The sequence below is a fragment of the Branchiostoma floridae genome, chromosome 1, assembly GCF_000003815.2.
Source record: "Branchiostoma floridae strain S238N-H82 chromosome 1, Bfl_VNyyK, whole genome shotgun sequence".
Lineage (NCBI taxonomy): Eukaryota > Metazoa > Chordata > Leptocardii > Amphioxiformes > Branchiostomatidae > Branchiostoma > Branchiostoma floridae.
In genome coordinates, this window is record NC_049979.1 from 29,715,118 (window position 1) to 29,740,963 (window position 25,846).

General features: G+C 41.6%; 1 protein-coding gene across 15 annotated transcripts in view; it reads left to right on the forward strand.

Annotated features, from left to right (window-relative positions):
- Positions 1–25,846, forward strand: part of LOC118414090 (protein enabled homolog) — a 66,165-nt gene that overhangs the window by 25,490 nt on the left and 14,829 nt on the right. For 14 of the 15 annotated variants that reach the window (XM_035817986.1, XM_035817896.1, XM_035817862.1 and 11 more), the window contains exons 2-5: positions 1,101–1,266; positions 4,963–5,140; positions 12,456–12,630; positions 20,819–20,970. In XM_035817986.1, coding sequence (XP_035673879.1) covers positions 1,101–1,266; positions 4,963–5,140; positions 12,456–12,630; positions 20,819–20,970 — 671 coding nt within the window. The remainder of the gene's footprint in view (positions 1–1,100; positions 1,267–4,962; positions 5,141–12,455; positions 12,631–20,818; positions 20,971–25,846) is intronic. The other variant, XM_035817952.1, reaches the window with a different exon arrangement.

Consider the following 25,846-nt stretch of genomic DNA (forward strand, 5'->3'; position numbering starts at 1 on the left):
AAGTTACCACAATCGTTTCTGCATTTTGCAGTATACAGTGCGCACACTGGCATCGGCTTGAGCCCTATTGTTAGAAATTTAGATCAAATTGTGTGTCTTGAAAAAAAAAAAGTACCTTGGCATGGAACGTATGACTACTCATATCAAAAATCAATGGATAGGGCCACTGCTTGGCCCCGGGTAGAATTGGTAACTTCAGCCGTTTTACAGAAAGAAAATCTTGGACTTTTTTGGAGGAATCTAGCTGGAGCAAGTGCATTGAATGCTGCATTAATTTGTCATCACTCATTTTTCACCCTACATTATGTAGGAGGATGGAAGATGATAAAAAGGTCCCAGGTGGTCACAGATAGATCAGTTATTTAATTAATGGCAGGTATTTATATGTCAATCCACACTGTAGATATAGATTGTATAGGAGATGTTGGCTTGGCATGGTGTTTCTTCTCTTACTCTTCATCTTCTTTTTCTCCTGGCAAATCTTCAAATAGATTCATTTTTGTTGATTTTATGTGATAAACACATGATGGATATAATATGAGGCACATCAAGCAATAATGGCAGACTTGAACAAAGATTAGTAGACGTTTTGTTGTATTGGCTTAGGGGCCAGGACCCACAGGTGTTGGGTTTGAAACCCTTGCCATGCTACCGATGTAGTGTCCTTTCGAAAGGAGCTTTACACGAATTCAGTTTGGGAGGTAAAAGGTAAATATTCTCTGACCTATATGTTGTATGAATTTGTCCTGATTATGTCATTTCTTCCAGACCAAGAAGTTGCTGAATGAGAAATGTCGAAACATCAAGTTGTGTGCCCTCTTTCTTTATCACACTGATTTTGTTAGAATGTATTCCCCTCCAGTGAGGTGTCTATAGCACAATCACATGCCTCGGTGAGGATCTACGATGATGTCAACAAGAAGTGGATTTTCAAAATATTCAAGATGAAATGTCCAGTTGTGTTGACCTGCCTCTACATGTCTATCACATAGACTGATGTTGTTCTGTATTCCCGTCCAGTGAGGTGTCTATAGCACAATCACGTGCCTCGGTACATGTATATCACATAGACTGATGTTGTTGTTCTGTATTCCCTCCAGTGAGGTGTCTATAGCACAATCACGTGCCTCGGTGATGATCTACGATGATGCCAACAAGAAGTGGATACCCGCGGGCGGCTCGTCGGGGATCTCCCGGGTTCACATCTATCATCATCAGGTTAACAGCACATACAGAGTCGTGGGACGCAAGCAGAACGACCATCAGGTGAGTCGGTCCTACCCTTTTCAGGGCTCGAAATACTGGGTGCAGGTGCACCCAAAATTGGAGCTGTGCACCCAATTATTTTCTGTGGGTGCACAGGGTGCACCCAAATATTTTCTTGGGTTTATGTATGTAAAGATATCAAGGTATACCTAGTCTAGTATACATCATATTCTTGACATCTAAGTGTTAGAAACATAATAAAAATGTCTGTCATTTTGCTTCTTTAAGAATTTGATAGCATGTAACTAACTTTTGTTATTAAGTTTTTCTGACATTCTACTTCAATTTAAGTGGTGCACCCAAAAATTTTTTTGGTGCACCCAATATTTTAAGCTGGGTGCACCAGTGCACCTAATCCCAAAAATGAATTTCGAGCCCTGCTTTTCCACAAGGGGTAGCAAACAACAAAATCATTTTTTCTTGTTGGAGCGGTCTGAAAGAAACAGACCTGAAAAAATCACGGGCCGGATCATGGACCGATTAACATTGAACAGATATCGGCAGTCATTCATACGTTTGGTAAATAACAAGATAGAATGAAGTAGAGTAGGGTTTATAGTCATTTCTACAAAGTTTCTACAGTCAAACTTAGCATTATTTACATGAAGATAGTAAAGTCATGTAACGTCTGTAAGTTTGACTTTAGAAACTTGGTAGAAATGACTATAAAATACTCTACTTTGCTCTTGTTATTTTCTTGTACCTGTAAGCACCCAAACGTGTAAATCCCAGTTGGTATGATCTGGTCATTTTCTACTCGGTTCGAAATCCGGTCCCCTGATTCTTTTCAGGTCCGTTTTTTTTCCGAACAGGTCCTACAAGAAAAAAAATGGCTTGGTACTGGTACATCGTACCCCACCCCTACACTAGACTATACCTACACCAGGGCTTGAAATTCATTTTTGGGATTAGGTGCACTGGTGCACCCAGCTTAAAAAGTTGGGTGCACCAAAAAATTTTTGGGTGCACCACTTAAAGTTAAGTAGAATGTCAAGAAAACCTAATAACAAAACTCAGTTACAAGCTATCAAATTCTTACACAAGTAACATGACAGACATTTTTATTATCTTTCTAACACTTAGATGTCAAGAATATGATATATACTAGTATACTTGATATCCTTCCATACATAACCTAAGAAAATATTTAGGTGCACCCTGTGCACCCACTGAAAAAAATTGGGTGCACAGCTCCAATTTTGGGTGCACCTGCACCCAGTATTTCGAGCCATGTACACCATACTTAACTTGCACACTATGGCATCCCGGGGCCTCAGAATGGCCTACTAGTACTTTTGACTCGTAAAAGTATCATTTCGTACACGTTTCACTCTGCAGGCAGTGAGTCATGTTATAAAATGATAAAGTATTGCCTAAGCTGAAATCATCACCAACTTTAGCTAAGGGAAAAACCCTGATAAACCATTTAGGTTTCTGGTTTCTACGGCGTGTTTCTTCTCACAGTTTGTAATTGTTTTCGTTATGTACAAATAAACACTAAACATAAACAATCAATCTATTAAAGAATATAACTGATGTCTGCTCTGCTCTAAAGCATGATAGTCACTTTGCCATGTCAGGCAAAAATGTCAAATAAATAAATAAATGCCAAACTCAAAGTCTAATGTTCATGGAACAGTTTGAACCTAATATGATAAAGGTCAGAGATAAAGTCATAAAGCACTGACTGACAATGGTGTGAGTCAGCCATACTTTCATACTTAGTCACCATGTAGTGGGCACCATTGACATCAATGTTAGATAACCTAAATGTTTCTTAGGCCTAGCAAAAGAAATGTGTGGTTCTGGCTACTGTCCATTGGCATTTTAAAATCCTATCGTCATGTTAACAACACAATCTGCCTCTGTTTTAGACTAAGTTTGACTGCGGAAACTTGGTAAAATGACTACCAACTCTCTTGTTTTTTGCCCGAAAATACGTGAACGCCTGCCGGTATAATTTGTTAATTTTTGAATCGGTCCAACAAGAAAAAAAACGGTTCTGTACGATACCCACCCCTACCTAGTAAGAATCTAAGATACTGTAAATCCAGTTATTTTTTGAGACTAGTGACTTTTTCTATTATGTTATGGGAGAGACAGTTGAGTACTGTAAATGGATTTAAGTTTGCTGGGATTTACTTTTGCGATAGCGGGAAAACGGAGTGTTCATGGTGGTTTTAACTTTGTGGTAGTGCCATAGGCTGTAGTCAAAAACTATGATCATTGGTAAAATGTTTGCTGTAGTGGATAAGTGGCCGCAAACATTTCTGCATTTACAGTAATCCCCTCCATTTCATATTTGGAGAAAAGATATAGCATCTTTGTAGAAGTAATATGTTGCAGTCTTATCTAATATTTACTGTTCCTGTTTTCTTTTCAATATTCTGGGTGAAGGAAATGAAATGACCCTCTGTATGCTTTAAAAGATATGGCATACCTGTAGGCCATGTAGGTTTTTTTTATCACCACTATATTGATTGATAAGTCATTTATGTCAAAGTCTGTGACCAGAAAGGTTAGGAGCTGTTGCTTGAAGGCCTCGTTCAATTGTTACATACCGAACTGGCGGTTACATGTACAATAACAATTTATCGTTTATTTCACCGGAGGAAATATATAGCGTACTGGACTTTTTCAATGTACATGTACCCACGGAGAAAAAAAACAAAACAGATGCAAGCTGTTGACAAGCATCAAATACAAGAAGTAACAAACAAAATTCACACAAATTTACAATGACAATAGTCACAATACTTAAAACTATACATACAGTTAAGTGATACAAAATATGTAAAACATGATAATATGAAATGATAAACCTGTACATTTGACATCAATCAGGAGGTGACCTACATTGTATATGACGGTATTATGACATCATGGTGAGATTCATGATTATTGATTATAGCGCTAAAAAAACCTCCTGCGTAGACTGATAAGACAATAGATCCTGCCTCTCACAGTCTACCTTCATATCCCATTGTCACAGTGGTATAGATCGCCATTGATCTTTGTTAATCTTACCTAGAGTTGTGCTGTGTTGGCGTAACTGTTTGGGTGTTTAGCACTAAACCCAGAGGTCCTGGGTTGAATCCCTGACATGCCACTGATGTTGTGACCTTGGGAAAGGCACTTTTCACTATTTTCCTCACTTTGCTCATGTGTAAAAATGGGCACATGTACCAGACTTTGGGTAAAGGGTGGTGGAAAGATAGGGATAGGCTCTGCCTTTGAATACGGTATTCTAGACACGATGGATTACAACGCACTGTGCCTACAGCCTCAAAAAAAATATTGGACAACCTTTATATGCAATACATATACAGACTACAGACTCTCAAACTTGTACATAAGGACCACCTGGCCAATGCAGCCACCTTATTTCTTTTCCATTGGCACATGTATTGAAATTCATTCCTGTAGTGACAACCTGTCCACATAACATAGACCATATCTTAGGCCTAGGAAAAAATGCATTTTCTGTATTTTCAGTCCTGAAAAATACTAGGGTCGGCAGGGTACAAAAATGTAGGCACATGTAAGAAAACAGAAAACACAAAGTTTTTTCCTACCTGCCTTATCCGTGAGTGGTCGCTTGGGTAGTTTTGACTGTAGCTAGGCTGTAACGGTAAGTTTATGCATTTTTTGTTTTATTAAGTTTTTTTAACCATTACTATGATCTTGTACGTCCAGGTTGTGATAAACTGTGCAATACTGAAGGGACTCAAGTACAACCAGGCCACGCCCACCTTCCACCAATGGCGCGACGCACGCCAGGTCTACGGGCTCAACTTCGGAAGCAAAGAGGACGCGGACGTCTTCGCCCAGGCCATGCTGTCAGCACTAGAGGCATTGAGTCAACAGGGATCAGGTAAGGGGTGATGGGAGTCTTTCCTTCATGTTGAGAATATCTGTAACTTGAACTTGATCTCGAAAAAGTGACATTGTCCACAGCAAAGGAAACGTTCTGGTTCTGCAGATACCATCAGGTACTGATTTTACCTTTTCGTTTCTTGTAATGAAATTTTACAAAATTTGCTTGACTTTGTCATAAAATTGTTTTGTTTCAGGAAATTACATATGCCTCTGCCCTTAACAGTTAACTGTCAATTGGGATGTATTTTGGTACAAAAATTATACTATATGTTGCCAATTTTATAGTTATATTATAATTTTATTTTGTGTGTAAACTTTGTTGATACATTATATCATCACCTATACGAGTTGTGGACGGATTGTGTTTTTGATTTTTTCTTTAAAATGGTCTGTCTTTGATGAACTTCTGTCTACAGAAGGTCTCTTTAGTTGTCGACATGAAAAAAAAAGATTAAAGGTTTCGTACCAAAGCTTTCCAGGAAATGGCTCGATCGACAGCGCAAGGAAAATGTTTCCACTGAGAATTGTGGGATCGCAGGCCTAAAAGCATGTTTGGGTGACTTCTAAGTCCAGCCAAAGTCTGAGGTTTAGCTCTGAGCCCCAATGTTCAGTCACTCTGTATCCATGGAGCTAGTAGCGCCAGAAGTTACATACATTTATGGTAATACATGTTTTTCCCTTCCTGTTTGGGCCAAGGCGGGGAACTTACGAGGGATGAACATTAGACCACACCAATTGTATTTGTTGCTTCTCGGATTTGCCTGTCCTTTTTCCTTTCATTTAAAAAAAAGAAGTTAAGTCCTGAAAAAAGATAACCAGTCCTGTTTGTATTGCCATTGGGAGCCACATCCATATAATTTCAGTCTAAAAACAATGTCTTATATTCAGAACATTAGTAACAAATCAAAAGAGGGGATTCATTGTATAAAACATGCCATAAAACTCAGTAGGTAGGTGGTGAGGAAAACAAGACTTAACTGTGACCAGAGCTTGGTCCCAGTGTTTTGGATGACATTGTGACATGTTCCATAGGCTCAGACCTAGTATTGGTTATATTCAGCAGCTTGCCACTGTTGAGTCTACTATCCATTTTCTGTTTTTATGCCAAATTTCTTTGACAATGTATTAGATTTACTGTTACTGTTAGACAAAAAGGCAAGTGTGGATATATGAAAAATTTACCATTTTAGGTCTTCAGTCGTAAAGTTAAACTCAGAATTTAAACATGATTATTTTTGTTTCATACCTGTATTACTGGGAAGGAAATATCTTGCATTTTCTCAAAAATGTTGCCTTTCTAGTTTTTCTTTGCTTTCTGCCAAAAGACTTAATTTTTTCCCTGAGGTAGATGACTACGGATGTACAAATAACAAATATATTTTGCCTTAGAAAACGAGTTATTCTATACACAGAGTCTTTCAAATTGACCAACGATACTAATTGATGAGAAAGACAAATAAAGATGTTGGCTTATGAGACATTTTCTCACCAGGTTATGATTCAGTTAATGGTATTTTAAGGGAGATGGAATCATATAGAAAATGAAGCCTAAGGGATGAAACATTTCAGAAACAACAGGCTGAGTACGAACATTGTAACACAAACACTTTTTTGAATGTATTCCAACATCTATAGTTTTAGCTTCATATATTTGACTTGAGGATGTTCTAGGCCATTCTTGGCATCTGCACGGCTGAGACTGTCCAACCTGGACATTTCTTCAGGGCAGGGCTGTGTATTTACGCAGGACATGGCAGTCAAGAGGAAGTATGTTAGGTATGGGGGGTGTATCTGTCAGTACATGCATGAGAGATAATCAATAATAAGCCTCGCCAAGAAATGTGGACCACAACTCAAGTTGTGGGGCATGATTATAAAGTGTAAAGCCTTACGTGAATGTCAAAATTCAAATCATTACGATCATTACTTTACGGGCACAACCCAGAAACATTTAAGATGAAAGAGAAGGAATAAAAGGACAACCTGAGGTGTGCGGGTCAAGGCTTTGTTGGAAGTCTTCGCCCACTTCTCTTTATTAAAAATGTGAAGGGAATTGTCCTATATAACACCAACAGTTCAACTTGACAAGTTTGGTTGTAGTGATGCTGACAACTGGTTGGATTCTCTCCTAGCAGACAGCAGATGAACTGCAGGAGACAACATTGTGTATGGCTAGAGTTTGGAGCTTTAAAGTAAGGCCATGTTCGGTGGAGGGCTCAACTTAAGTACATTTCATCCTAATCTGAGGTGGAGACAATTTAAATCCAGGCTTAGATATCTGATACAGGCAGTTGACATGACCTTGAACAAGGTCAAGGTCAAATATGGGAAGTCACTGTACATGGACTTGTTGAATGTTGGTCTTGGGGTTAGGGGTAGTGCTGATAAAGTTACAGTCTCTGAATGATATTACACAGTTGTCAAGGATGGACAGAGGTTTGGCCTTTTTGTTAGGGTGGTTACGTAATAGTGGTTTGAAAGAGGGGACCAACATCGATAATCAAGCACTCGTAACATGGCCTTACCATAATGATTATTTCACCAGCTGTCCTTAAGTTTAGAGTAGGATGATCGACTTCTCTTATATTCTGAAATGTACATTTTACCTAAATTACATCCCTGTGTAGTATAAAAACAGTGTCCCAGGGTTGTAGCCAGCACCAGTCCTTCCGTCCTTTGACGGAATTTTGCAGCTGGGGAAGGTAAAAATTTTGCCCATTCCGTCCTCTGCGATGGACAAAAATTGATATAAAGATATAATAAAACTGTCTCCCTTGTGTAATTTTTCACCAAATCAGATGCTGTTGAACAGCTTAGGCCCAATCTATACACAGTTTTTGCTGATATCTGTGGAGATGTCGGGAGGGATCTGGAACGTTGGCCGCGGGACACCCGTGGCGCTTGCAGTCATAAACAGCTATATAGCCTAATGAGCCCGCGTTGTATGCTAATGAGCCCTCCCGAAGTCAGGACACATCTACACGCGCGCGGAAGCTGTTGGGGACCCCTTCTAAGCTATCGGGCGAATGCTCCGGACCTTTCGGGAGAAATTCTGCCGATATTTTTATGGCGATATTGCAGTTCCATCTAGACGCTGAAAAAAAGCTGTCGGTGAGAGGTTGTCGGCTCGCCGATATCGGGAAAAACAGTGTGTAGATCGTGCCTAAGTCTACCAGCAAAATTAACACCTTAAAATTCAGGAAATAGGGTTTCAGAGGGTCTAGATTTCAAAATTTTCCAGGGAACATGCCCCGACACCTAGGAATGTTGTGCGTTGGGTGCTTGATATGATTCAAAATCAAGGGGACGGAAAATGATTTCAGGCTGGCTACAACCCTGCAGTGTACTGCTATTCAAAGCTTGTCAGACTCAAAGGGTCAGTAAAAGTAGATGGATGGAATGAAGGAATGAGTAAAAGAAATAAGAATTAAGATAGAATGTTTTGTTTTGTATTTATTATTTCATTTGATCATTTGTAATATAACTTCTATTCCATAAGTATACTTCTCATACTGATTTCAACTTATGTGCATTTTTCGTTCACTTTAATTATGTATAATTATTATTTCTGTGACTTAGTTCTGAGGGAGGCCCAAGAAAAGCCACATAGGCTTCTGCCCACCCCCACATGTACTTCATTTCTGTATTTACATTTGTTTTTAAGCCATGTTATGTGCGAATAAAGAAAGAAAGAAAGAAAGAAAGAAAAAAACAAAATGGACAAGAAGGAAGGAAAAGAAAGAAAGGAAGGAAAGAATTGGAAGGAAGGAAGGGAGAAAAGGCACAATTGAAAAGGAAAGAAGAGAAAAAGGAAAGAATGGAAGGAAGAAACAGAGGGAGAAGGCACAATTGAAACTTGGAAGCAGTGACTTAAATTGTTTATCTTTGGGAAAGTCATGTGAAAGAATTTCTTCTCATCAGTTTGAACATGTGACGGCACAAACAACTATTCAGTGTAGCAAGACTCATTGTCTAGTTCATGATCCCCCTGAGTCACCAGACTTTCTCTCCATGCCAAGTCATACAGCAAAGCTCGCTCACTATCTCTGGTACTTGTGACTTTATTTTCCTGTCTACATGCCTGCTAAGGCAACTATTCCTTCTATTTTCTCTTTGTGCGAGGAGGCTAGTCGTAGCCGCATGCCACCCAGATGCGAGTGTGCCGTCCCTATTTGAATATCCTGTTACGTAGCCGGTATCAATTATGTGGACAGACACTTAAGTGTTCCTCCTAGATGGTGCCAGAAGTCGTGAGTAGTAAGGGAACAATGCCAGTGACTGCAGAAGGGACAAGGATGCGATCCACTGCCACCATAGTTCTGGCCCCTGCAAGTAAGATTATACCGCATCCACCTGTCCTCTTGGTGATTTATCGGATCATGTTACCGTCTTTTTTTGTAGATAGGGGCCTCCGTACTTATTGGTGGTGTCTGTGCACTGACAAGGGATGAAGTGTAACATGGCTGGGGAATTCTCCCTTCTAACGACCATTGACTGTTATGGGTATCACCATTTATATCTAATCTTCTTACACATGTCTATGATATCTATGGTGAGATTACTGAGTTGCGAAAGCTTACTGAGGTCCACGTGTCTTAGAAATATTTGTACAAAGGCAGCATTTTACTTCGAAATTGCTTGAGAACTCCTCATACAAGACAGTTCCTTTTTGTTGAAGAAGAATTTGTTTTGACTACTCCCTGGTGAAAAGGGAGCGTATAGATTCCTGCTCTTTGAAGAGCCACATCGGGGTCAGAGACGTGTTTATTGGTGCTAGGGTGTCATGTATGGGGAGGTACATGTCTGGGTCATCCCAGTTGATGGTCTGACCAGATGACTGGACCATGTTAAGGTTTACTGTCCCGTTGGGTAGAGCTATCAGGGCATATTTAGTTAGAGAGGTGATATCATTGGAAGGTAGATGAAAGGAGCAAGGATTGAAAACACGCTAATACATGTAGTATGTTTGTTAGCGTTACCTCTGAGAGTGTCATTAAAATATTTGGGATTGTGTTCCTAAATTAAGCATAATGTGCTTCCATCATTTAAAAAGATGTACTAATATTATAATGTGAGCAATGTACACTGGCAATTAGTTGTTGTTGTTGACTCATTTTACTTTTAAAACATTGAAAAAAACGTTTGCAATATAATCGTGCACCATTCAAGGATAGCTCATTTGGTGTGGCAGGTCTAACCAACATGACAGTTGATTTATCCTAGGGATTAGTACTATCAAAAGCTCAAGTGGGAAAGGTTACTATTCCGGGACATCATACCGGTGAATTTATTATCTAGAGATACGTTAGCCTTTTGTCTATATGTGTCATAGATAGAAGCATGATAGCTGCGCTGACAATACTGTAAAATGAATGCACATGTCACATATATATACTGTACAGTGACGGAAATCCCTGTCAGCCAGTTGGAAGCCATTTACTACTAGCAACTGGGTAAGGGCACTACAGATGGACAGAACAGTCACTTTCTGTGATCAACTGACACTAACCTAGTAGTGCTATTTGATTTGTGCTTTATACTTTTTAGTTTTCCATCTTCACTGTAGCAGCTGTCTTGGACACAGCATAACTGTACTGTACAGTATGTACATGCAGCACTTATCCAAGGCGGTACTAAATGGGGAGAAGACCAGGGCTCTAGCCAGCTCGACATTTTTTTCCGTCAGCCAATTCCCATTGTCGCAAAAACACTATTCCAGGAGTTAGAGAGACTGAACTGAGACCTTGAAAAACGGGTTTTAATGAGATTATCGTATGCAAAAGGAAACCGAAACACATTGTCAACAATCATAACAATAGCAAAACAAACAGTGTGTGGCTTCTACGGCCGTGGACGGCGTCCCCAAGCAGCCTGTAGCTTCCACCAAGGAGCTTTTATCAGATATTTGTCCGTCAAAGTTGACGGATTGGTTTTAAAATTTTTCCGTCACACGCAGCAAATTTCCGTACATTGACGAAAAAACGGACGCTGGCTATAGCCCTGGAGAAGACAGAACAAAAATTTCTGCAAAAACCATGAAGAACCACTGTGAACATTTCTGCATTTACAGTAACTGTACCATCTCTGAAATGATCAACAACACAAACATTTGACTGATACTAAACTTAAGTTGTCTTTTAAACCATAGAGTTAGGAATCGCTGAGAGCATGTAGGAGATATATTGCATAGGACAGTTAATTTATTATGAAGGGCTGTTCTCAAAATGACGTTGAGTAAACAATTATATTCCAGGGAAGGGGGAGGTGTTAGAAAAGCATGCAGGTTCTATTTAGAGGACACTGTCAGCCCTTGTGTAAACAAGGTCATCCTTTTATAGAGATGTTTCACATGCTTCTTTTCTTTTGATGTTAATAGGATATAGACTGTTTAATATGATGTGCTGAAGTCAAGATCTACACAGCTTTAAGAATGATAACACAGAAACTTAAAGTTTCATTCAAGAGGGCTCGAAATTCATTTTGGGATTAGGTGCACTGGTGCACCCAGCTAAAAAAAATTGGGTGCATCGAAAATTTTTTGGGTGCACCACTTAAATTTAGGTAATAACCTGATAATAAAACTTAGTTACAAGCTACTAAATTCTTAAGCAAGTACCACGACAGACATTTTTATCATCTTTCTCACACTTAGATGTCAAGAATATGATGTATTCTTATACTTTGACATCTTTGCATAAATATTTGGGTGCACCCACAGAAAATAATTGGATGCACAGCTCCAATTTTGGGTGCACCTTGGTGCACATGCACCCAGTATTTCGAGCCCGGATTCAATGATATTTAGATTTTAATGTTATGCCTCAAAATATACCTCTGGTTTAATAATAAGTACTTGGTGACTGAAGGTTTAAAGGTGGACCCTCTATAACTGAACATTTCTCTATAGGGGTGGGTACCGGTACAGAAAATGCAGTTCCAAGTCCGGTTCAGGTCCAGAGGATTAGCTCCAGGTCCGGTTCAGGTCCTGAACCTGATTCAGTATGTGAAAACTTGTGAATGGATGATACTCAAAACAATGGTCCATTTTGCTACAAAGAAATCTGTTTTGTGGAGTTTTCTACTCCCACTGGAGTTTTAAAGTCCTACAACGCTATCCATTGCCTCAGAGTCTGTACAATTGACTGTAAAACTCGATCACCATTCATAGTCCCAATTCTTTTTTCACTCGCACTCACTACTTTGGGGAGAGTCTGAAGGTGTAGTATTGACATAAGGCTAGAGGGAAAACATTCTGCATTTTTGCAAAAATGTTGCATTTCTAGTATCTGTTTGTTTCTCCCCCTTCCCAGGTCCCCGCCCCCCAAACCAGACGCCCGGCGCTAACCCAGCACCCTCAGCCCAGCAGTACCAGGTGTACCAGAACCAGCAGCTACAGGGACAGTACCAAAATGTCAATGGACCATCCATCGAGGAGGAGGAGAGGATCAGGTGGGGACAAGATGATCAGGCGATCAGTCCGTACCCGTAAGCTCTCTCTTCTCTAACTCTTCTGTGTGGTGTCCTCCATCCCATCATGGTGTGGTGAGTCAGGTAACATCTGTCCATCTCTACTGTCAGGTGTCCTCCATCCCATCATGGTGTGGTGAGTCAGGTAACATCTGTCCATCTCTACTGTTCTCCATCCCACCATGGTGTGGTGAGTCAGGTAACATCTGTCCATCTCTACTGTCAGGTCAGGTGTGGTGAGTCAGGTAACATCTGTCCATCTCTACTGTTCTCCATCCCATCATGGTGTGGTGAGTCAGGTAACATCTGTCCATCTCTACTGTCAGGTTAGGTGTGGTGAGTCAGGTAACATCTGTCCATCTCTACTGTCAGGTCAGGTGTGGTGAGTCAGGTAACATCTGTCCATCTCTACTGTCAGGTGACCTCCATCCCATCATGGTGTGGTGAGTCAGGTAACATCTGTCCATCTCTACTGTCAGGTGTCCTCCATCCCATCATGGTGTGGTGAGTCCACCTTCTAATTGACGAGAGACTGGTTAAAATGTGTGTCTTCTTCTCAATGTACAAAATGTAGGTGTTCTGATGAACTTAGATTGTTTACACTAGGAGGAAGTATGGTTTGCCACTTGTCAAGAGGATTTGTTTTTCCTCTAGATTTGTGACTGGTTTCTGAGAGAAGAGAAGGAAAATAGGACAGCTGGCCCATGTTCCTTTTCATACACTGTATGTGTTTGTTACACATTTGTACAAGCCTTACAGAAGCAATGTGTCGCATAATATCCTACTCAATAGCTCTTATTTCTAGTTAGTAACATGAACCACTTGGTGTGACTTTTGTCTCAAGCTTGCTAGTGTCACTTCTATCTATTTCTGGCATTTTTGGTATAAACGTTTTACCATGCTTTCTTCCTAATTGCACAAAATTGTAGCTTTTCAATAAGTCTTTGCCCGGTTTTTCCTCATTTTAAAGAAGGCAAGTTTGTTGCAAAGCAGCCATAATGTTGTGACTGTTATAACTTTGTTATTTCACAGCATTTTAGATCTGCAATCCTTCTCTGCTTTGATATGAGGAGTTACAATTGTAGAGAATTGTAGATGATTAGGATTTGTTCAGCACAGGAAGTATGCTTTCATGATTAGGGGGACAAAGTTCTGAAAAATGTGAAGCTTTGTCATTTCTGTAATGGGTAATATATGTTTTACTATTGGTGTTTTTTTTTTGTAGTCTCCGTGTTGTCCAAATTTCGGTTTCAATGCGTGTACTTGGTTTGGAAGTTGTTCTACATTCCTGTAATTCAATTATTACATGAACCAATAGTCGAGCGACTTGGGCATTTGCGGTAGTCAGAGTGTGGTGGTTTTTGCAGAAATGGGAAGGAAGTCGTGGCCAATGTTAGAATTACCGGGAACAGACGTCAGTGGGTTGAAGAGCGGCCGAGCTTCTTCTGCTTATTTAGGAGGGAAGATCGGGCGGTGTGCTGTGGCGACCTGGTGTTTGGAAGGGTTGTACGGAAGCGCATTCCGCAGATGTTTGAGAGTAAAGAGCAGGGGATCACACCTCTGCCATGGCGTCACAGGGGTCATTAGCAATGTCAGGGGAAATCAAACAAGTAACAGGTTAAAACCCAGAACTGTGCTCTTACAGCCCCATGTAAATGGCATGTAGTCAGCTATGTGTGATGTCGTGTGCACGTAGATGTGGCCTTGGAATTCCTTCTCTGTTCCAAAACGTCTCTGAACTTGTTGTTTTACCTTTCTAAGAAATTCTATGTAATTTTCGACCCGTTTGCAACACTTGCGTAGAATGGTGGGAAATTTGCCAGAAAATGTCAGCAAATTGATGTGGATTCTCAAAAGTGAGGCACATTTCCAGAAAAGCTTGTCTGGAAAAACAAAATTGACAAATACCAGTAGCCTACTAGTAGCCTGATAATCTTTAAGTGCCTGGTAGCAGCGTCATAAAAAACAGCTTCATCTGTCAGTAGTTTCATCAGGTTTGAGAATGACTGGATAACAAACTTTTTCAGGAGCCAATGTTTCGATGACCATCTGCTGTATGTTGCTTAACAACGTAAGAAACCAGTCGTTTGTTCAGGGCAATAAAATCAAAGCGGTCACGAAAACATTCTTGTCAGAACTTTGTTATGTAAGACAGTTGAGGCTTGGTAGTTACTTGTGCTTGTCTGCATGACTACCAGTGGATACAGAAACTATATGGACAGACATGGCAAGGCCAACAGGCAGTGTTGACAAGGGTGGCGGAGACGAAGGTTGTCAGAACACAGATGTCTACGTCCGTACACACAGCGCCAAACCTGCCAAAATGTGAGGCCTGCGTCCCAGGATGCCTTGCCCCACAGATACCTGACTCTGTAAACAGAGGCATGCCTGTCCTGTGCTCCGTCTAATTCCTGTGCTCCAACAGTTCACGTAACAGTAAAACAAGGAAATTCCACAATCATGACCACTTCCTCCACCCTGCGTAAGCCACCACCATCACATGTGATCCGGCAGCCGTGCTGTGTGTGTTGCAGACGCTCCGCTACTTCCACCCCTAGTATTCATGACGGCCGTAGTTATTGTCTGATCCCGAGATGAACAACCTCCGAGCCTTCTGGGAAAACAAAGGGGACGGCAAGAATGGCGAGACCAAGATCACGTCTATATACGCTCTCAGGTGAGCCGGCAAGGAGCTCTGAATGCCTTAACTTGTTTCTCTTTTCAGGAACCACTTTGGGAAAGAAAGTTGATGCAGTAAGAGGGACTCTACTTTATATACACCAGGAAACAAGCCCTAGACATGCCTCTTTGTCTGGCAGTGATTCAAGACTGTTGAAGTCAGCTTGCTTCCTTGGTTTCTGTCTGGTACTCTATATGTCTGGAGAATGGTTTCCAACTGGGCTGTAAATGGAGCGGTGGTACTACTACGTTCGGGCTGTTTGGTACTTTCAATATTGGATGAAGACCACAGCATCAAAGTCTCATCCACGCTTCAGCAGTCGCCACACAGTTTCTCTATTTACATCAAACATGCGCCTCTCCTGGATGGGGTCCATTTGGCACTGAGGTTAAAGGTGTCAGGTCGGAGTATTTTGTACTGCATGTGTTGATAGACAGACTGTGCATATATGTCCACGTCTGTTAAACTTAAAGGACTGAGGAGTACAATCTTTACCAGAATGTGCCTCATAGAAGTTTCTGTGACTGACACTAATCAAAAGACTCAATCAGTCTCAATATGTGTGTTATATTCAAATCACTTAGGATTCAACACAAAAAAGTCCAAGAAAATTGTGTAAAAGTAGGTTACAGTACATCTGTGCAAATAACATGTGAGGGAATCTTCAGGATTTGTGTGACAACAAGAAGACATGATTCTTCGGTAAGGAATTCTACAAGACCACGATTACAAGGAGGAAGTGAAAGGAATTTGATTTGGGTCAGGTGGTGCCCTCATAATGGGTACCTGGGATTGTTTCTTATTTTAGCTTCATCAAGGCTTAAGTAGTTTGCCTTGTTTAACGTTTCACTCTAAAAATAGCTATCATACAACCCCAACTCTTTCTATTAATAGGCATTGTTATAAAAATAAGTAGGTAAATTTGGAGGAAGTCTCAACTATTCTAGTGTTGAATAAGAGACTCTTTTTACACAACCAGTGCTTTATTCTCACCGACGTTTCGGTGACCGTCTGTCGCCTTCAGTCTCTTTATGCAGTGACGTACCAACCTGATGAAACTATTCACGGATGTTCTGGTGTTGGTTTGATAAACTTTAGTTTCATAACTAAGGTTCCTTTGGAATTCAATGTTCTTCCTCTTGTTGCAGTCACAGTACAGGTACCAACTTTGACATTGAAAATCGTCAAATGAGTCAGAGATGTATGCAAGGGTCTTGCAAATGACTTCTCAGCGGTCTTCAAGTCCTGTCAGTGTGAAACATTTTTCTCTGCTGATAACTGTGAGGAGATAAGCTATGCTGTCAGGGCAGGGTTGTGTGTAATGCGGAGGAATGTGGATGGTATTGTTGAAGTGTTGCAGCCCTGACAGGTGTATAGCATTGTCGACACCTTACCAAGTCCACCTGGTGTGTCCCAGTATGTATAGTAATGCACACGAGTCAGGGGTAGGAAGAACTCCTTACATCCTTGGTCGGAAGTCCTCCTAGGAGACGGATACTCCGAATAACAAAGCTGCATCTGCTGAAGCCGTCTCACACGTGTCATACAGTTCTGTCCCTGTGAGACTTAGTGCTTCAGTAGAGGAGAGGGTGGAGAAGGAATTGCACACCCCTCCTTCACCATAAAAAGTCATGTGCAGGTCAGGCAAAACAGGTAAATGCCTGTCTGCCTGCTCATCTGTCGAATCGTCAGAAGAACCATAGTAATGGATGCAATCAGATGGGGAAGTAAATGAAAAATTAGGTCTCATTATCTTAAGGATGAAAACCTTAAAAAAAAAGTTAGTTAATACCCTCAAATGCTAGCCTGATCTGTTACTGTTATTAAACGCATTTCCAACGAATTTTATACTGTCTGCACCCCCCCCCCCCCCTTTTGGAGACCTTGGATTGGTCCTTAAGGCTCCAAACAGCCAGGTGACGATGATACCACTATGTAATAGGGGTGTGGAAAACCCCAGAATGAAGAAAGGTCATTTTTTTACAACTCATTTAATGGGTATAGAATCTTTGCCACTACTACTCTGCCCATATTTCACATAGAAGCCCACCAAGAAAGGGTTTTCAGTGGTTTAATGCCTTGTTGGTCAGACGCTGAGTTGCTAACTGGTACGTCACCCTGACACTTCTCACTTCAGCAGTGTTTAACAGGGGGAAACCAGGAAGTCTGGGTATTTCTGAACTTGAACAGTCATTTCCTGAGTTTATCAAAATGGCAGGAACTAAAAAAAAATCATGCCTTTCCACCAAGTCTGTAGATAAGTCGATCAGATGCTAAAATTAGACTTTATGCTGATTTCAAAATTTGCTGTAGACATCCTTGAGGAACTCGCAGTTGAGCCAAGTTCAACCATTAGATTATGATCAAAATTGTGGTAGCAAAAACTCTGGTTAGCAGTTAGTAAGGCGATACTTGCTACAGCAACTAGCACAAGCTTATCTGTATAGCATGTTGACTTTCAGCATTGACTGAAGATAAAAATCGGAACTTCTACCGCAGTACCACACAAACCCGCTAGGAGGCCCATTGAGAACTTGACCTTCGTTTCCCAGACCCCTACCCACTGACCAAATATTCGAATTTCTATTTTGCAAACTATATGTAAAATCATTAGCCTTAATTGAATGTTGGTGTTGGTGTAATGGTTGGGGTGTTTGGCCCAGAACCCATAGGTCCTGCATTTGAATCCTGCGACAAGCCATCAATGTTGTGCCCTTTGAATGAAGGTTAAGTTTGATGATGGGCCCCCTAGCAGCTTTCTAAGGTATTGCAGTGGAACATCCAATTTTTGTATCTTGTCCTGGATATGCTATGGCCATTACTTTTGTAGCAGGTAACTTTTGATGTAAGGAAGATGTGGTGTAGGTTGGCCCCCTAGCAGCTGGCAATGGAACTGTAGGGGCAGTTTTATTCTTCTTTTGGGGATCTGTTCTGTGATCATTTGTTTAACAGATTATTTCACACTCACAAACATGGTAGAACATTCTCCTTCAAAGCTTCCAATTGTTGGTTGTCTCTAGTTTGCCACATTCTGCTTCAGTCCTAGATTTCTTACAACCCTTTTCTTAGGAAGGCCTGTTGTTGATTCTGACTTTATATCCTATGCCCAAATTCCAACTGTTACAGTTTTCTACACAGTAGTATAGATCTCTAATGCATCCCAGTATTAGGAAGATCCTGCCTTCTTTTGACTTGTCACTTGACCCACATCCAATAAGCCAGAAGGCCAGGCTTCCCCAAGGTTACAGGATGGAAGCCCAGGATGGGGCCTGAGAGGATTGGTACCTTTCTCCAACTTGTCACACTCCACTAGGGCTGATGGAAGAGGCTCTGTATGGGGGGAGACAGGATTTGCACCTTTTTAAAGAAAATGTTGTTCCCTAGAAAAAGCTTTGGTGTTGCTGTTATTTTTTGTGTTACAGTTGTTGAATTTTTTTGGCGATGCTACAAAGACGGAGACATTTTCAAAGGTGCATGTGGCCTGTATGATCTAGTCTTGTCTTAGACCCTCCTTTATAATTATGTAAAGCACCCGGTAGCCTAACGCACTCCTAGGCCGGCTACACTCCTCTGCCAGGTTTTGATACTATCTTATGCTACCATAGGATCTGCTTGGAGATTAAGCACAAAGTCTTCCAAAGGTTTCCTGCTCTTTATCATGACTAGGGGGACCAGGGGCCGGGATTCCCACGACCTTCCTGACCCCTGGTGAGATGCTGCTGACATAACCTCTACCCCCCTCCCACCTGACCACCCTCTAGTGGAAACAACAATAACCACTGGGTCCTACTGGAGAAAGCAGAAGACAACCACTGGCATAAACTATTGGGAGATGGGGTAAAGAATCATGTGCTCGGAACATCTGGAGAAACATCTTCTCAAGGAGGACCTTGTATAGAGTTATGCACATCTGTCTTTGGTCTTGTCTACTTGAGTGTGGTCTTGTACAACAAAGTCAGCAGGTGTTGGATACCCTGGCACGTGTTCTCCTACATATAGTGTTATGTTACTGGTCACTAAATGAAAACAGTTGCTGCGTTTGAAAACCTCTTTTTTGCCACTGGAAGTGGAAGATTTCCTTTGCCTGCCTTGTGTACAGGCCTTAGTTTTGCAAGTTGAGGACTTTGGTGGATTTCTTTTTTCTTGAGAACGACCACCTGGAAGGTAAAATGAATGCAGAGGTGCTTATCCAATCGGATGAAATCCAGGATGCCATCCAGGAAGTTGAGGACATGATTTCTACTATCCTGAAGAACAGGTGAAACTTCTGATTGTTTCTTTATTGTTCCTAGAAGAGAATAGAGGCTCTGTCTATATACAGTGTACAACTAACCTGGGAAATCTCAATCTGTTGTCTCGTTTCTAAGATCATTTATTGCTTGAAGATCATAGTAGTACTCCCTCTCTATTCACTTTGATTTGATTTGATTTATTCAGCTGTATAGTATAAGAAATACAGCCAGGGCTACCCAACTAGCCGGAGGATATTATCAAGGGCTAGCCCTGGTAACAATATAGCCTGAGTATCATCCGTATTCTACCGGGGCTCCTCACACTCGCTACCCCTAAAAATTTTTTTAGGGAAGTGAGTGTAAGGAGCCCCGGTAGAAATAGGATGGTACCCAGGCTATAGCTAGTAACAATACAAAATACATTATACAATAGTATACAATATACAACAGTATTAACGATACAGGTAACTTTGACAACAGAGGCGATCCGTGTTTACAGCTTGAATATTCTAATTGTGTACAATGTAGGTGAGAGAAGGGCCTGGTTCTTAAATGATGGCATAGAAGAGTTTGCCAACTCTTATTATAATAATACCTTTCACAGAGTATTTTCTTTGTAAAAATTAATTGGCATTTGTGTGTTAGTCTCAGATTGGTTGGTCTTTGCATTTGTGCTTTAAAGTATTTTGAGTGTGGGCAGGTGTTGTGGACCTGATGGTTTAAGTTGATTTTGGGCCTCCTGGTGACTGACCTTGGTATTGCAGCAGGACTTCTGTTTTTTTTTTTGGTGGCTTTGGTCCTGGACATGCTGCTATGGTCTTCCTTAAGTCTGTTCCTTTATAGACAAGTGGTTTGTGTGGAAAACATTGCATAATCATACTCTTCCAGCTTTCCATTCTGTACTTGCTTGGAGGTAGAGAATCATGATGTTTTATGATAGATCAAATAGGAAAATAGAGAACACATGCCGCACTGTTGAGGGGATGTTGCTTGAATAGGTAAGTGTGTAATGCTGGATCTGTGATGTACAATATACATATTCTCTGTACCAGGGTTCGTACAACTATACCAGCACTTTTTCAGTGTTTGTGTCTGTTCTTGATTACATCTGAACTTCAGCTTTTCTCAATTTCTGTTATATGCATCCTTTCCTCATTAATCTTGCATTGCGTTCATTAAACCACCGTGATGGTTTTATCAAACTTTCAAAGTCCACACAGTGAAAGGTATAATTTGCATATTGCATTGTTAACGTCACGAGATAACGTTGTTTACTTTTTCTCCCCCCCTGCAGACAACAACGAGAACAGCAAATGCGTGAGCAGCAGATGGCGGCACAGATCAACCGGGCACGAGAGCTGATGGAACAGGAGCGGGCGCGAGAACGGGAACGAGAGAAAGGGCCACAAGCGGGGGAGTGGTCGCCAGCCACCTCACAACCTTCAGGTAAACAGTAACACACGACGTAATGTACTAGTAATATAAAAGAAGAATACTGTAAATGCATTTAAGTTCGCAGGGATTTAATTTCGCGGTAGCGGGAACGGGGACTTTTCGCGGTAGCACCATGCACTGTAGTCTCTTACTGCCATGGAAATATATTCGCGGTGGTTTTAAGTTTGTGGTGAAGCAGCCACCGCGAAAAACGTTAACATTTAACCACCGCGAAAGTTTCTGCATTTACAGTACCTGACAGCAGGCCCTAATTACCCCAAAGTCCTCAACTTCCAGCAGTGGAAGTCGAGCAGCCCAGTGAGATCAAAGCGGAAATTTCATGGACTAAAGTGTCTCTCAGAAATAAGAAGTCACTCTACCTAGGTAGCTACTACAGGACACCTAGTGGCAAACACAGTGAGCAGCTTGATGAACTGGAGAAATCCATCAAACACATCAGAAATCTCACTAAGAACAATCCGGGGAGTACCATTATTCTCGGCGGGGACTTTAACCTGGGAGACGTGGACTGGGAAACAGAATCTATTCCAAAGAACTCTAGAGAGCGTGTGCCAGGAGAACGTCTCATATCCATCTTTAACAACAACCGTGTTTCTCAGATGCAGCGCGAGCCAACCAGGTTTGGTCGTCTGTTGGATTTATTTGTTACATCTAAGCCCAGCCTGGTGAAAACAATGTCAACTCTTCCTGGCATAGCTTATGACCATGACGTCATTGTGGCAGATTGTGACATCATCCCAGCATACACAAAGAAGGCACCGCGAAAGATCTACATCTTCTCCAAGGCCAACTGGGACAACATTAGGGAGCTCTTCGGTGCTTTTGCCCGTGAACTTACTACCAACATCAACCAGCACACCGTCGAAGAGAATTGGTCAGCCTTGAAGAATAAAATTCACGACCTTATTTCCTCACATGTACCGTCCAAGACTACGTCAAAACGTCAGCATCTCCCTTGGATGAACGGCGAACTGAAACGTAAGACCAGAAGAAAACACCGTATGTACAAAAAAGCTAAGAAGTCAAAGAACCCAAAACACCTTGAGCGCTTTCGTCAAGTGAAAAAGGAGACTGCCCGTGATCTCAAACGCGCCAGATCCCAGTACATTAACAACTCCATCAAGGAAGGACTAGATGAAGGGAGCCAGAAACCCTTCTGGAAGTACATTAAAGCCCAACGCCAGGACTTCATTGGTGTTCCACCCCTCAAGCACCAAGGAAAACTGTTCTCAGATGCTAAGGACAAAGCTTTCATCTTGTTGCAGGAGTTTAAGTCTGTGTTTGTGTCAGAGGTATTGAACTATGTTCCTTGGATGGGTCCTTCACACCCACCCATTTCTGACCTTACTGTGCACCCAGCTGGAGTTCGTAAACTCCTTAATGCCGTAAAACCGCACAAAGCGTCCGGACCAGACGGGATCCCGAATCGCGTACTCAAGGAACTAGCTGGCGAGCTAGCCCCTTTGCTTGCAGCCCTCTTCAACCAGTCACTACAACATGGGAGTGTCCCAGAAGACTGGACTAAGGCCATGGTAACTCCTGTCTTCAAAAAAGGCGGAGTACATGATCCGGGCAACTACAGGCCAGTTTCGCTAACCTGTGTAATATCCAAGCTCATGGAACATGTCTTATGTAAGCACATCCTGAACCACCTAGAGAAACACCATCTCCTCACAGACTTCCAACATGGATTTCGCAAAGCCCACTCTTGCGAAACCCAACTGCTTCTCACCGTCGACGATCTCGCGTCAGCTTACGACAAGAAGGTGCAAGTGGACATGGGTATCTTGGATTTTAGTCGTGCTTTCGACACGGTACCGCACGAGAGGCTCCTCAGTAAACTCGCTCACTACGGCATTAAGGGTCCCATCCTGCGATGGATCAGCTCTTTCCTCCAGGACAGATCCATGTGGGTGGTAGCAGATGGCGAGTGTTCCCCGTCAACGCGTGTCCTCTCTGGAGTTCCTCAAGGCACGGTCCTCGGTCCGATTTTGTTCCTGGTATTCATAAATGACTTACCATCTTGCCTGACACCTGGAACTACTGCTAGGCTCTTTGCCGACGACTGTCTTGTGTATCGAGAGATCCACGGGCAGGAAGACCAAGTAATCCTGCAGAGAGATCTCATCGCATTACAGGATTGGGCAACTACTTGGGGCATGAAATTCAACCCTAAGAAGTGTAACACGATGTCCATCACGCGTAACAAGAACCCTCTCACTTGGATGTATGAGATGTGTGACGAGTTACTCCAACAGACAGAGAAAGCCAAGTATCTCGGTGTCACTTTCAGTAATGACCTGAAATGGTCATCTCATGTCAACACAACAGTGAAACGGGCCAACCATACACTTCACTTTCTCAGTCGAAATCTCCGCTACTGTCCTCGACAAGTCCGCGAGACTGCATACTTCAGCCTAGTCCGCTCCACCGTCGAGTATGGGGCAGTCGTCTGGGATCCTTACCTGAGAAAGGACATCGACGCACTTGAAATGGTCAACAGAAGAGCGGCACGGTTCGTGACGAGTAACCACCGCAGGTCTGATGTCAGTGTTACTGCCCTCCTACAGGACCTGAAATGGCCGTCACTCCAGTCGCGACGTCAGGTCGCACGACTTGTAATGATGTACAAGATTACCAACAGCCTTGTGGCTATCCCGCCTATTCGCCTCATCCCAGCACACATGAGCACCAGAGCCAACCACTCTCACAAATACCGAACCCTACGATGCAGTTGTGATACAGCAAAGTATACCTACTACGCCAGGACAATTCCTGAATGGAACAACCTCTCAGCCCACATCGTCGAAAGCCCCTCACTGGACACTTTCAAGAACAGGTTGCTGTCATCGCATACATGTACGTAGTCCAACCGCTGCGCCTCCCCCATCCGCGCGATATTCCTGTGGGAAGTTTGCGGATTAGGAACTAGAACTAGAGGTGTTGCCAAAAAGTTAGGAGGCATAATAATACCTTTAGAAAAGAAGAAAAAAACGTCTTTTTTCCCTTTAAGTAACTAAACTCTTCTCAACAGAAAGGTAACAAGAGGCCACTGAGTAGTGGGAGTGCCAAATCTATTATGTCTGTGACTAGGGAAAGGGAAGGTCCCTTAACCATCCACCTGCTGAGTTCAGCTGCAGCCAATACAAGTTTGTGTGCATCTGTTGACCCTTAGCAGGAGAAGGTTAATATGGATCATATTGGCACCATCAGCCCATATGTCTTTCCTTTGTTTCTTGCTGACTTACTAAAGGGATTTAGTGCTCATTGCATGATGCCCAAACACGGAAACTTAACAATACAGCATTCATATTTGATACAATTTTCCGATGTAAATGTTCTTGGTGGTGTATTTTCAAAGTTTTCACAATATCCTGATACAGATTCATGACACAAGAAGTACTGTAAATGCATTTAAGTTTGTGGGGATTTAATTTCGCGATAGCGGATAAAGGACTGTACTGTACGTGGTGTTTTTAAGTTTGTGGTAAATTTGCAACATGAAAACCGCGAACATAGAACCGCCTCAATAATTTCTGCATTTACAGTATGTGGTTCCAAGTTCCTATCAATACATCAGTCCAGTGACTATACTGTAGAATTGTTTCAAGGGCTTTTTATTAACCTCAAACTTACATGTATAACAAAACCCCCTTTTCCTTTGACAGCAAAATTACACATGTCTCAGCAAAGATAAATTAATTTACAGTGTGATTTCTGCTGTTAGCACAGAAGTTTGAAAACAAATGACTTCTCTATTCCTTTACTTTATGGGATAAAGTTAGTTAGGAAATAATTTATGGACTATTTGTGAGAGGTTAACTGGTCCATACAAAGGTCCTGACCCCACCCCCAGTGACCACCCAGGTGGTACAGTCCTGAAAATGTCAGAACTTGGAAGAGAAGGGCTGTGATAGGGCAGAGGTGAAATAGCTCCAACCAATAAGATGCGTCATTAAGTCAGGTCTAACTACATATTATACAGTATTTCCACCTGGTGCAGATAAGCTACGTTGACTGGTTAAGTTTAAAGATACAAAATCTAGATCAGAGATACAAAAGATATTAACAAAATTACACAGATGGCCATTTGATGCAAAATCAAAGTAACCTACAACTTAGTACAAGATCAAAGATACAAAGTTCAACAAAACCAACAAAAGTAACTTAGATGTATTATACAGTATTTCCACCTGGTGCAGATAAACTACGTTGACTGGTTAAGTTTAAAGATACAAAATCTAGATCAGAGATACAAAAGATATTAACAAAATTATACAGATGGCCATTTGATGCAAAATCAAAGTAACCTACAACTTAGTACAAGATCAAAGATACAAAGTTCAACAAAACCAACAAAAGTAACTTAGATGTTGTTTGTAGCATAAATCATAATATTACAAAATGAGTGAAACAATGATGTAACTGTAACATTATGTAATGTAAACGTAATAGAATATCACCCTCACACTCAAGGTTGACAATCGCGGCAAAGCCTAACGATATCACCCCTGACAACTCAGCCACAGAATTCGGTTATTAGGGGCGTGGCTTCTAACCAACTGTCAGCCCATCGGACACATGGCTTTTTGTTGTCGAAAGCTCGGAAAGGCAAGATAACAGTACCGGTACAGTATAACGTTTCACAGTACTTTCAGTGTCCAGCCGTCTTTATTTAGGTTCCAAATTTAACAGTTGTCGGTTCTGTGGGTATAGGTAACCACGGCATCAACGTATACCGACCTAGCATATGAAAAAAAAACCATTACCGTCACGCAAAGATAAACAGATCTTTGTGCACGCCACGCCGTACCATGTGTTTGTTCGAAACTTGCAATCCGGTCGCTGATTGGCCTACGACAAATCA